Genomic DNA, 13,505 nt, shown 5'->3' with positions numbered 1-13,505 from the left:
AGCTCTAATGCTGTGTATCGCGATACAACATTTTAAATGCACACCTGTGTCACAGTTTAGGCATGAGTGGTGAAGAGAAGCAGCTGCTGACATGGGTCGATGGTTTGAGCAGTGCCACGGAAACGCTAATGTGGTTGTTGAGTCTTAAGTAGGGTGCATAACAACAGCATGGAGCACAGTGTGAGGTAGCCACAGAAACACTCTATGTGTTGTATCCAGTGCCTTTGGAAGAGAGTGTGTGATGGCTCGGTTGCCCGGGCTGCAGCACAGGTGACAGAGTTGTCACTGGATGCAGCTCAAAGCTGAGGGCTAAAAGTAGTGTCTGAGCACTGCTGTGCACATTTGACAAACAGCTGAGCTTGTCGCAGCCACAACATAGGACATACAAACATCTCCAAAACAGAAACTACACTAACATGTGGTATCTTGATTACCCCCTTTGGATGCAGAGAACTTTCACGTCTGGTCAGGGAGATGCCTCACTGCCTTTAATTAAAACATATCCACGGGGCAACTTGATACTCGTCTGTTGAGCACTCCTGCCAAAAAAACCCTGGAACTTTCCGGGCAGGCAGATGAGTTCGTCTAGCCAGGAGACATGACCCTTCACACCAGAATCACAGTCAATGACTCAGACAAACAAATGGCAACAAACTTTCTATTAACAATTGTCAATTTCTTAGATGAGTCACTACATCAGAGTAATTAAGTTAACTGTAAAGGAAGGCACTAAGCTCCTGAGGACGAATCCTGTGTTTCTACTCAGAAGGCTGATCACGTATTTTTCTCTTCCTACTGGGAGAGAGGAGAGGGGGAAAAAAGGCACAGGAAGACACCAGAACAATGCACTGAATGCAGGGTATTGCAATTGACAACAGAGCCTGCAAAACACATTAGGTAATCTGTTATGACAAGGCTTTATGTGCCCAGTCCCCTCTATCACAATGACCCTTTTCACGCTGCCTCAACCCCCCTGTCCTTTATAAAAAAACTGATCGTCACATTTAAAGAGAAACTTTCAGTGTTTTCATTGGGAAGTGGCTAATGTCAGCTAAATGTAAACTACACATAAAAAGAATAATTGGGAGTATTGAAAAACATATGCATTGTATTATTATTGAAAACCTTTAAAATATTAATTTATGGCTAATTCAGTGAGTGTGCTGACTTGCACCCAAGATACCAGGCTATCTGAAGAAATCTGGTTTAGCCAGATTACCCAGAGTATGGGTTTAAATAATCTCTTTACATGCCGCTGGTCAGAAATTAGATTTAATCCCTAGTAACTATCATACTTCTGAAATGTTTCTTTCCATCTTATTCCAGAACATTTGGAGTGACTGTGCAGTAACAAGAAGCATGTCGCGGGGAAGCATGCTGTTGCTCTCAAACGAAATTAAAAACAGCGTTTTTCCCATCACCTTGAAAATTAAGAAATCAGAAAGATCAGGTAGAAAATTCTGAGTTTGTTCTGAATATTTCTGTGGCTTTTGATTTTGTTAGTTTTTGTGTAAAGTCCATGTCAAAAAGTACAGAAAAAACCCCATTACACTAAATTGGCTTTAGGTGGGGTTACCACGCAAGCTAGAAAGCAGTAGGAAAGGGCGCAGTCCCGGCCTATGTGCCAGCTGTTCTAGCTCTGACTTCTGTCTATTTATACAGCAGCAGATGGCAGCTAGTGCTCCGCATGCCGACAGACTGTCAGTGACAGGAAGGAATGGACAGATTTCAGCCGCCCAACCTTTCCGCCGAACTCATAGCCAAACCATACATTGCTCCGAGCCCACAGAAACCGATAGCTAGCTGGGGCAGTGAGTGCCCTTTGATATTAGCAGCTCACGCACACTCACTGAGTCCAGGATAACACAGACTAAAGAGAGGCTTCTAGAAGCCACCAGACAGAGAAAACATGCTAAGCCAGCAGGACTCCATTCAGAAGCTAAACAAACACAGAACTACAACAAAGAGAGAGGGATATCAGCCAGCCTCACAGGTGATGACATGGGGGGTTAAACCCGCAAGGCACAAAGAACTGGAATGAAAAGCAAACTTGAAAAATGTCCAAATTATATGCCAAGTGTGTCTAATTAAAATCTAGTTGCATCTGCCACCCTGTCTTATGAACAAATTTGCTGTTTGCACCTCACTGTTAACATTAACAAAATGAAAAAGGGATCCTAAATCAGGGTTTTCAGCTGTTTTCAAAGCTCAAAGAGAGGCAATGCTTCTCATGGACTAGGTCCAAGGAGGATGTTCTCCTCCTTGCAGGTGCTGCCTCAAAAGGTCAGAGGTCTTTCCAAACACATCCTGTGTCATGGAAAACTATAGGAATACACTCACAGCTTATAATGAGTCTGGTATGTTCCAGTTTAAAATTGGCACTTAATTTACTGACAATGCAAACTTGCATGTGTCCGCCTTTTAACAATGAACTGGTAAGTGGGTCTGTGTGTCCTGCAAGCAACACAAACTGAAAAGGATTCAAGATAAAGCATTCCATCTCCGGGTTTTTATCTTGGATTTGTGTAAACATACGGTTTTAGAATGGCAACCTACTTTTTCCTCTCTGCTCAAATTTGGTGATCAACATTTTAGGGATTAATAAAAAATAAAGTGATGCCATAAAATATCAGTTGGAAGAGTAATAAAACATTTCTGTCACATGGGAGATGCTGATTTCAACTCTCATAATCTCAGGCTAAAAAACGTGTGCCTTGTCCCAGAATGCTTTACAAATATTGGCCCTCGGATGCTAAACTGTAAAGTGAAAGCCAGGAAGAGAAATAAAATATGAAACGTTAACCTGTTCATTTGAAACGGCTGAGAATTTGTTTCAAAGCCTAAAATCATGATTAAAGTGCATCTCAAATTTTGCTCAAAACAACATACAGTTGATCATATGATCCAGGCAGAACGGCTGAATGGGGGCAACAGTGTGGGCAGGCTGTTCAGACAAGGGAAATACAGAGCCCCTTACAATCGCTGCTCACAACAGGCACCCATTTTACAGAGCAGTGACCTGGATTTCTCAACTAGCCTCCACTCAGAGACTGAAGTCTTGCTTTAAATGCTTTCCGCCTTTATGTAAGCATCATGACATCATGAACTCAACTCTGGCACATGGATCTGTGAGATGATCATTAAATGATTATAACAAAGAGGCTGTATAACTTGTATGTCATGTTTTGTGAAGGAGCCAGAAAACATTAAGAATAGGCACTGACTGATGCCTCAAGCTAATGTCAGATGACTAACACCTTTTATCCAGCGATTTCTCTGGAAGACAGAAATGACGTGTGAAACAGTGCGTATCTGTGTGTGCACATATTTGTGTCTGTGTGTAAACCATTGAACTCAATTAAGTGCAAGTATTCAAAGAGTAGCTATACAAGCAGAGGACCAACCAGCTTGAGGGTCAGCTCTCCCATCTTATTAATTAAGGCTTCAAAAATAAAATATTGCCAATCCCTCCCGACTTCCTACTCATGAATAATACAAAATGAGCATCATGCCCACCACCAAGCTACCGTGCCTGGACTGCAAAGCTCTCCAGTTTGCCTCTGAATTCAGCCCTCAGACTGTGGGAGGAAACCAGACAATACAGTCTGGAAAGAGCTGTGCCGGTCAGGGCACAAAAACTAAAAAAAAACAAAAAAAAAAAACACATTCACTCTCTTCTTAAATGTGGGAAAGTCCAGCCATTTCACTCAACTTAGGCAACGGACCAAAGAGTAGGTAAGAGAGGAGTAAGCCAGGAGGAGTGCCATAACTTTCAAACAAACACACCATTATCTGTGTTTCAGCCCCTGTTTGCATCATCAAGTCAGGGATGAATGGTGATGGATGTGGGCTGTTGTCAAGCACAATCTCATTTTCATAGCCAAATGAGTAGGGCCTCAGTTAGCAAGTCAGATTTAACTGAACGGCCACATAGGACCTCTCTCTGAAAAGGAAATAAGGCAAAATATAGCAACCAAATGTGCGCCCGGTGCATCTTTCAACAAGAGCAACGCATTTTGTGGCCTGACTACATCCTTTATTTCCTCATTAACCTGTACACATAAACCAAAAAGGAAGCATAATCACACAAATATTCCTAATTCTTTATGCCAAAAAAAAAAATCAGATGGTGACCCTTTATACAGGCAATCTCATTAACCCTTGAACTGATTGGGTGTTGCTGTAAAACTGGGACACATTTCAGGATTTGGCTGAACTGCGTTCTCCAGACTAATTCATCATTGTTTTGTGAAGATGGCCTTTTATCTCTTGTAAAAAATACTAATGGAATATTAATGGATTTTTGTGGTCTGGACTCCAGAAGTCGATCATAGCAGAGCCCTCTAGGAACAACTCCCTATGAGTGTCAATATTTTTTTTCAGAAGGGGCCCATTCAGTAAAAAAAAATATCAGCAGAAACAGCACTGTAAATATACAAAATCATCTCATGCTGTTGGTGGATAGTTGATGAAAAAAAAAACTGCAGTATAATAACACAATGACTGAAGCAAATATAAAAGCTTTGCCTTTTCTTTTGTTTTAGCTGAACTGCATGAATACCATTTTCTGCCTTCACCAATATGACTGAAAACCCATCATTCCAAGCTGGGCAACTGTATGTGATGCTGCCTCACGCTGTCCTACACGTGAATAGTGCTCATGCACGACTTTCACTGTCTCTGCCGCTGCTGCTGTGGCTGCGTTTACATCTCCCCTCCCCCTCCCGAGTCAGCTCCGATCCCATCCTCTCCTCCAATATCCCACATTTTCTGCAAAAGGCCTCCACAGTTCCCTCTCAGCCTGATCACAGGCCAGAATGAAGAGGGTGCTAAAACAAGCTGAGGTGAACAAAACTAAGCAAAGCTGATGAATGAATAAATATGAAAAAAATACAGAAAATAAATCCCTGATATATTGGTAAGATTGCTGAAATACAACTGCACATTCATCCTCTACCAAGAAACCCTTTGGGGCACAGATCTGACAGAAGGTCAGTTTATCCCATGGAAGCATGTGATGTGACAAACCAAACTTTGTGAGATCATATATATACTGACTTTCATCACTGTACATATACACATTACATACAACTCTTGAGCTGATCCACATGCCCTATGACAGTAACAGCGTAAAGAGGCCAACAAATTCATCAGTTTCACACCCCGTGGGTGACATTATCACGGTGCCAACTATTAAGTTTCTTTCATGTCTGATGTTTGCAGATTTTTTGATATCTGCAAAAAGTTTACTTCTATCAACTTAATTGTGCACATTGTGCAATGTGACAATGGCCTGATTATATATTATCAAAACATGAAACAACAAGCTAATGCAGAATTGTTCCTGCAGTTTACCAAGTTAAAGATATTGGTTATTGCTTAAGTAAATCAACATTGTCCCACAGCAAATAAATTTCAAGACTCTGAGCTGTGGAGTGAAAACCACAAGTGGTCAGATACAAAGCCTAAACCGCATTTTAGTAGGAGATGGCATTTATCACTTTCCCCCTCTGACCTCTGCCACAACAAGTACATTCCAGCATAAGCCAATCCCTTAATATGCAATGGCATGATGTGGTTTCTCATTCATTTCAAAACAATTATTAATGAAGAAAAGGTTTCAGTACCAATGGGAAAGGCCAACGTGGCTCAGTGCCAAATTTCAGTTTGCAATGTAAATAGTAATGCCCTTGATTTGAAAGCTTAATAAACCCAATACTGAGGGACTAGACTGCATGAACAGAATTTCAGCAAAACAAGCTGTGAATCTTAATTCTATGTCTGATTTTCAGCGATCTTAATAATGGATAAAACTCTACCACAGGATCTGGTCATTGGAGAAAATCTGTTATCAAGACATAAATAGTTCAGCATTCATCCCAACACACAACTTGATTCAAACTGTTTACACAAACACCTGTCTAGTAACCAGTAGGGGAGGGCGAACTGGAAACAAATATACAATAAGGACAGCAACCTGCTGATAATTTTCTCAATTAATCGTTTCTCAAAGTCAAAGGTGACGATAAAGATATTCAGTTTGATATGATACTAAACAGAGTAAAGCAGGACATGTCAATATCTGAGAAGCTGAAAACAGCATGTTCTACCATTTTTGCATGAAAAATTGCTTAACAATTAGTCATTTATAAAAATAGTTGGTGATTACTTTTCTGTTGATTGACTAATCAATTCATCAAGTAATTATGGCAGCTCTGATCACAATCTACTTAGTCACAATCAGGATCCACAATCTCTAATTCATTTGAGATTTTCCCTTGCAATCTTTCTTCTCTCAATTTGGCATTAAAGTTATTTTCTTTCCTTTTTTAAGTTATTCAACCAATCAGCATGGTCATCTAGTTGGTTTTATCACTCTACAAATATGTTCACACAGAATGGATCGATTAGTGAATGAGGTCATGTAAAGCTTGGAAACAGAAGACAGAGAACATTAAATACCACAATCTCAGTTACAGTTCATCTAAAATGTAGACTGTGTATGCCTTCCAGATCGATCGTGATCTAAAAATCATCAGCTGGGTGACCCCTACATTTTAGCTCAGTTACTGCCAAAACTCAACATCACACAAATTACACAACTGAAACGAAAACCTCAGGGACAAAAATACAAGGCCAGTCATGTGCCAGAGTCAAGTACAGCACATGATGTTATGAAAAAGAAATGTAGGAAAGAGAAGTGAGATGTTTTTATTCATTCATTCAAGATGTTTGTGCAGCTTAAACACATAGATGCCTTGACTACACAGCATACATAAAAGATGGCCACATACAATATGACAGAAATGAGATGCAATTCTTAACACTCTGTGTCAATGACATTAAAGATGTTGCACATTTACTACACAATGCAAGTCATTTTCTGTAATACAGCTGTTACAGGTATTGCAACTGGCCGGGCTGTATGATAAAGTCCCATGACACAGCATGTGCAGACACAGACATCTGCCCGTCCTCCCCTCCTCGTTAGGAGCTCAGTCTGGAATGCGAGAGTCCGCTCTGCAACTAGCGCATGCAGGCAAATGTGTGTGGCTCCAAAACAATTTCAGCATGGGGCGACGAGGAATGTAACACCCTGAGTGGGTCTGCGAACACCTACAAGGGTCATGAGGATTACAGCAGCAGGGCGTGGCAACCTGAGGCAAGCCTGCGGATTATAGGTCCTAATCAGGTCAATCGGCCCTGTCTGCATATGGTTCAGCAGTGAGATGACCATCCCTCCACCAAACACATGCTCCCCATCTTACCCTCTTAGATGACCAGCATTCATTCATATGAGATGGCTTCATTGCCATTTCCTCTCATGTGTAACTGACACTAGAGCTGAGCCAATTCCTCCCTGTAGGGTTTCTGTAAGGTCACCGTCCACTTAGCTCGTACTGAAAGGACACTCGGCAAAACTGTATCTGAACGACAAAGCTTTAATTGACATGGTGACCTTCTGTTTGTTCTATCAATTTGTCAATTAATTTACCCAAAGGCAACATCCATCCATGTCTTGACGACATGGATAATAGGGCTGCAACTAAAAACACATTTCATTGTTGATTTATCTGTCGATCACTTTCTTAATTAATCGATCAGTTGTTTGGTCTCTAAAATGTCAGAAAATGGTGAAAGAAATGTTGGTCATAGCACAAGAGTACATCCTCAAATGTCTTGTTTGGTCCACAACCCAAATATATTCAGTTTACTGCCAAAGAGGAGTAAAGAAACCAGAAAATACGTATTTTGACTGCTTTTCCTTAAAAAATTAGTCAAACTGATAAATCGATTATCAAAAGAGTTGGCAAATAACACAATAGTTGACAACCAATTGGACTCTACACTGATATCTTTTCATAAAGCAATGACAACCATTCCTAATGCTGATCATCTCCAATAATGTGGTGAAATTATCTGTCTGAACGCAGGTTTGTTCCACTGAAGTCAAGATATCGCTCTAATGTCACTGTGTGAGATGTATCGATCATCTTTGGCCAAACATACATGAGTGGCTGCTCACTGGCTGAGAAGGAGCACAACACATGGGTTACATAACAAGATGGAGAACACATCAGGGTCCAAATGAAGGCAGGCTTTTGGTGTCCTGCAGTTATTCAACATTTGGAGCACCAACACTAACTAATGTAACAGGCCGTAGCATCACCCCTTTATAATTACATTAGCTCTGGTATGTTTAAGAGTTTCAACTGAAAGAGGCCTTCACTTGTTTCCAGCCTGCCTGCAGAGGCATTGGACACATTTCCTGCACACGGGATAATCAATTTGCTGCCCCTCTGCCTGCAGACTATCCTTGACAACACTCCATGCATGGTGAGAGTGGATGAGAGAGACAGAGGGAGAGGGAGACTGCATATCCTGCCCTTGCCCCCAAGCTCCCTCTTTCTCTGTACTGTTGACACACACGCATAGACACATATGCCCTTGAGTGAGTCACAACAATAAGGGGAGTGTCACGGCCTCATCCACACATCTGCTGAACACCTACAGCTGACCAAGCAACTACATAAAACATCCCACTTCTGTGAGGCGGCTCTCAGTCTCATTTAAGTGCCATCAGCGAAGACAACATAGTCCAAGAACAAACAGTGTTATTAATTGTTTTAATTGGGTTTATTTTGTTGTGTTTTTTTTTTGTTTTACTAGAGACGACTGTATCGATGTTGGCCTATCACAAATATCATGGCACTGATGTAAATATTGACTAGTACGTTTTGATATCAAATATTTTTTGTTCACATTACATAATGTAGGGAGATACTTGGGGTCATATGAAATTATCAAATTCCAAGTAAAGTTTTTCTTTCCAATAGAATGAAAGTTGTTAATGTATATAATCTGAGTATCCAAGAGTTATGGCTAGAAAGTATATACTTACATTTTTTAAATCCCTAATATTATTATCTGTCCGAAATATTCTGTTTCAGTTAAGGTTTATTTTTTTCACAACCAACCCATTCAGACAAGTGAGTTGCTGAACTTACAGGCCTGACTTCATATTTCACTTGCCCTGGGCAATAGGGCTTGCTTTGTGTCCTGCACTGCGTTATGCGAACAGTTCACCTGAACTTAGAAGGAGATTATGTTGCAGTACTGGTTTTAGAAGTTTTTATGGATGTTAGATGAATTTTGAACTAGGTGAAAATAAAGCATCAACCACAGGTCTTTTACAGGCATCTTTTGAGCCGACAAGTGAGCATTTGATACTCAAAAAACAGATTTCTGTGGTATACAACATAAGATAGTTTGATAGAGGAGAATATCCATAAGGTTCAACAGTTTGTGTTTAAACTTTAATTGATTCAATGAATGACATGCATCCGTTTGGGAATAGCAATCATGTGAGAGAAAACTCAAACTAGTCATAATAAAAGGAACATGCTTCACACAATCATTGAGAAATAAGGTCAAATTTTAGCTTTACATAATGTAATCAATCACACGAATCATAAGTGTGGCCATCCATTAAAAAAATGTGAAAATCTTGATCATCTCTTCCCACACAAACCAATGTTAAACTGTTAAGACTAATAACAAAAGGTGGCTGACTTTGGTAGACAGTGATAGACAGAAACAGTGAGGTCAGACTTTCACTCTGCATGAGAAATAAGCTCAACTGCATAGTATGAACCTGTGTGTAGCTGAGCCACTAGGTAGTGTTTAACTGCTCTGCATCCAAATAAGACAGCATTCTCAGCATACCATCTGCAATGAAGTCCTGATGAAGAGAGAGTATGGCCGCCTGCCAGCCTCCCTTTCTGCTCTGCAATCTGCCCATGTGATAGGAGGTAGAGTAGGCAGCACTGCAGCCTCCTCCTCTCCCTCGCTCGCTCACACTCACTCACTTACCCCCCAAAACACTGCATATTCCACTGCAGTTCTGCTACAAACCACGAGTCACCCTCCAGCACCTCAGAGTGACATTGGCATAATGAAAACCCACGGATATGGAGTAAAAGAGCTGGGGATTTGACACAAAGCTTCTCTTTGGTAAAGTCTGAGAGATAAAGGGCAAGTGAGCCATAACTAGTAGGGGCACTTGATCTTATGGAAGATTCATAAAGGCTTAGTCTAATGAGCAGGAAAAGACTGACAGACAAAACTCCAGGCAAATAAGTGAGCCTGCTGGAAGGACAGGTTTCTGCTGTCACATGCTGTCTTGTTGCCGGGCCATTAAATGTTTCCATGCTAAAGTCAGGTGGGAGATCGTGTTAGTCCGCCAGCTAAAATGGGCAATATAACACAAAGCCATGAGTAAAGGGGCAGCTAGCAGTTCACAGTACCGGATGACTCACAGTCACAAGTAAGCAGGTTGAATCACAAGACTATCAAACACATTCTGGTCGTCTACTTGTGCTCTGCTATTGTATGTCCTTTCATATAGAAAATTCCAGTAGTGAAGCATGGCATTATCACAGATTTAAAACAAGTTAGGCATGTTAATTTAAAGCTATGTAAATGGTGCATTCTATGTGCAAAACAACACTTTTTACAAATGCACATATTCATACTAGTAAAGTGACTTTTATCTTAAATTCAAAGTCATTTTGCAGCGCATTATTCACACATAATGCACATGTGTAAAAACAAAAGATAACTAAAACTTAAAGCTGCTAAGCGTCCATATAAAAAGTAAAGCATCTTCAAATGCATCTATACAACATCCATCATCTTCTGACACTGTAATAAATGAGACAAGCTTATTATCAATGTCAGTCTTTTGCAACTTGAACGAAAATTTAACAGCAAATTAAAAAGCTTGCAAGCCGTGTCTTGTAAATGATTCACTTCTTGCAATAACGCTACCACATGAAGTTCTTTACACACCGTTTGTGTACACTAAGAGATAACATAATCATACACTACAAAGTAACACACACATCCATTCCAAAACACTGAGCATGCGATAAAGCCGTGATGAATTGGGGGCATTAGCAGGCCAGGCTGTGTCGCGACCCCTGGGTCTCCCAGTATGATACAACTCAGCGTTTCTCACACAGAGACTCCTAAGGCATGCAGGCCCCTTCAGAGGAGGAGGAGGAATTTCATTCTGTAAGCCTTTTATTCTCTTTCAGGCTGTTTGTCCCCAACCGTCAACTATTCAGTTTGCTCATTCTACTGTTCTCAGCTAAGACCCCTGAAGGAAGACCAAGCGGATGAATGTGTGGGATACCAAAAACTCCCTTAGGACACACAACAGCACAAATTCATGTGCATGTGTTTTTCCAAGACATGGTGTTTGGTTTTGTGCGTGTCCTTGCGTGCATGCCTGTGCAGTACTTACTTGTAGTGTTGCCTTGCATCTGAATGATACATTTTGAGTCCTTGCTCATCTCCCTGGAGTTGAAGGGCCGAACTCGAACGGCGACTTTTACAGACGCCCCAGACATGGTTGCGGTTTAGGACTCTGTCCCTGTTAAGATACCTTGTATATCCCTCCTAAAGGAAACACACAAAAAAAGGTGTTTGTGTCTGCTTTTGTAAAAAGTAAATAAATAAATAAATAATTGCGTTAAATGACTGAAGCAAGACTGAGTTTGTCTCCCTTTTAAAATGCCAGAGTGCAATAATGCAGAACACCGGACACAAAATGTCAAACACAATGAAAGTGCACCCCCTCCCAATTTCAAGTCATAGCTGCCTACAACAAATATGGCCGACCCAAACCAATGAAGCGGTTTATATTATGTAAACAGCAGCCAGTCAGACATCAAACACTCAAAGGAAGGCTCCAAGGTGATACATTTCATATAATTCTACAGTATATGTCAAATTAACTTTTGATGAATACAAGATGTGAAAATTGCATGCAGTAATTGCCCTGCAAGAACAACATTATCTATATATATTTTTTTAATCAGAAACACAACTTTCCAAAGTATAGCACAAATACAATGCTATGTATCCCGCAGCCGCTGACTACCTATGCCAAGTATCTCATGTTTTCCATGTCCTTGCAGTCAGCCATACTTGCTAAAGCATACGCCCATGAAATTCTATCTACCCCTATTTGGTGAGGGCTACAGTGGGGCTGTGAGCTGGGCCTGTGTACCTCATCAACACAGACAGACAGCTTAAACATTCATTTTTCAAAATTCAATTCGCCGATGTTAGGAAGTAGGCTAATCCTCGGCGGCTGTGTGTTTAGGAGTAATGCAGGGAGGAGTTGCATGCTTATTTTAGCAGCACAGTCTGGACGCATTGTTCCTGGTTTACAATGCATGGCAAGGTTTAATGAATTTAATAATAAATCCTGATATGTGCATCGTTTTAAACACTAGCTGGCGAACTGTTGTGTGTTTAATGTAAGCTAGCGTGGAGGCATGAGACGTTAAGTGCTGTGTCTTCCAATCCATGGCACGAAACGGAACTAACTAACCTCCGGTATCTCTGACGGATATAGAAACCCGACCGCAGACACAAACTGTGGTCAACAAACAAGTAACATTATATGTTTTGTAAATTTAACAGGAAAATAACGCTGTTATCGCGACCAGAGCTGTGTAACGGGGCAAAGACACCGTCTGGGGCTACTAACGTTAGCTACTACAGATAACTCATCGCCACTCAACGCCAACAACTGCCTGGAATAAATCAGTAATATCAACCCCGCGCACGACAAACACTTAAATTAAAATAAAGACATCATTTCAACCATTTATACTCACGTTTGTAGACTCTCACCAGGATAACACCATAGGACAGCGGCGAGAACTAACGTTAGCTGACGGGCGTCAAGGTGTGTTGTGTTTTTTTTTCCTATCTGAATCCGCGAGCACGAAAACTGTTATTAAGTCCACTTTGGTGAAAAACACCCATTATAGCGGTATCCTCCGCCGCATGGACCTGTGGCTGCAACCGGTGCCTCCCAGACGACTTTATTTTCCAGTAGAGACACAGACGGACGTCTATCGGCACACAAGCGAAAAGGAGAATTGATAGATTGCCTTGATTTACCGAAGAGATTACGTCAACTCCCTCTCGGCCGCGCTGACTGACAGCCCGTTGGGCAAATGGGCGAAGAGACATCGGTGACTAATGTGTCGCAGAGCCAATGGTGGTCCCCGAACTCGGAAGTGGGCGGGGCTTCTTATTTTTTTCGACCGTGACGCCACACTGCAGGATTTCTACCCACCGCTCCCCGCACCGCTGTCACCGCAACACCCAGGGTCACCGCTAAGAGCGCCGTCTAGTGAGGGATGGAAGCATGTCACATCCTCGTGGCTCAAACAACGTAATAAACTCAATGAACTTGACGTTAGCCGTTATTCTGATTTTCAAAAATGTATATGTCGTAAGTGTCATCATGACTGCAGGCATATTTTGCCTTAATTAAGAAAAACGCTTATTTTGAAAAGCCTCCTTGATAACCATATATCTAAGCCACTGCTTTTGTTTCTCAGGATCGACAGCGTCAGGCTACCATTAGTATCTTGCCAATAAAATTGGGACACTTGCCAAGATTAATCCATTAGTTTTAT

The 13,505-nt window shown here is 41.2% G+C and overlaps 1 protein-coding gene across 14 annotated transcripts in view; it reads right to left on the bottom strand.

Annotated features, from left to right (window-relative positions):
• kif1b (kinesin family member 1B) overlaps positions 1–13,002 on the bottom strand; it is a 57,976-nt gene extending 44,974 nt beyond the window's left edge. For 8 of the 14 annotated variants that reach the window (XM_037105678.1, XM_037105687.1, XM_037105680.1 and 5 more), the window contains exons 1-2: positions 12,693–12,993; positions 11,309–11,463 (exon numbers count right to left, since the gene is read on the bottom strand). In XM_037105678.1, the coding sequence (XP_036961573.1) occupies positions 11,309–11,414 (106 nt within the window). In that variant the 5' untranslated portion in view covers positions 11,415–11,463; positions 12,693–12,993. Of the gene's footprint in view, positions 1–11,308; positions 11,464–12,692 lie in introns of all 14 variants that reach the window. The other 6 variants (XM_037105689.1, XM_037105685.1, XM_037105686.1 and 3 more) reach the window with 4 other exon arrangements.
• Between the last annotated feature and the right edge of the window lie 503 nt (positions 13,003–13,505).

The sequence above is a fragment of the Acanthopagrus latus genome, chromosome 7 (assembly GCF_904848185.1).
Source record: "Acanthopagrus latus isolate v.2019 chromosome 7, fAcaLat1.1, whole genome shotgun sequence".
Classification (NCBI taxonomy): Eukaryota; Metazoa; Chordata; class Actinopteri; order Spariformes; family Sparidae; genus Acanthopagrus; species Acanthopagrus latus.
Note: the sequence above shows the minus strand (reverse complement) of the source record. Positions and strands in the feature narration are given on the sequence as shown.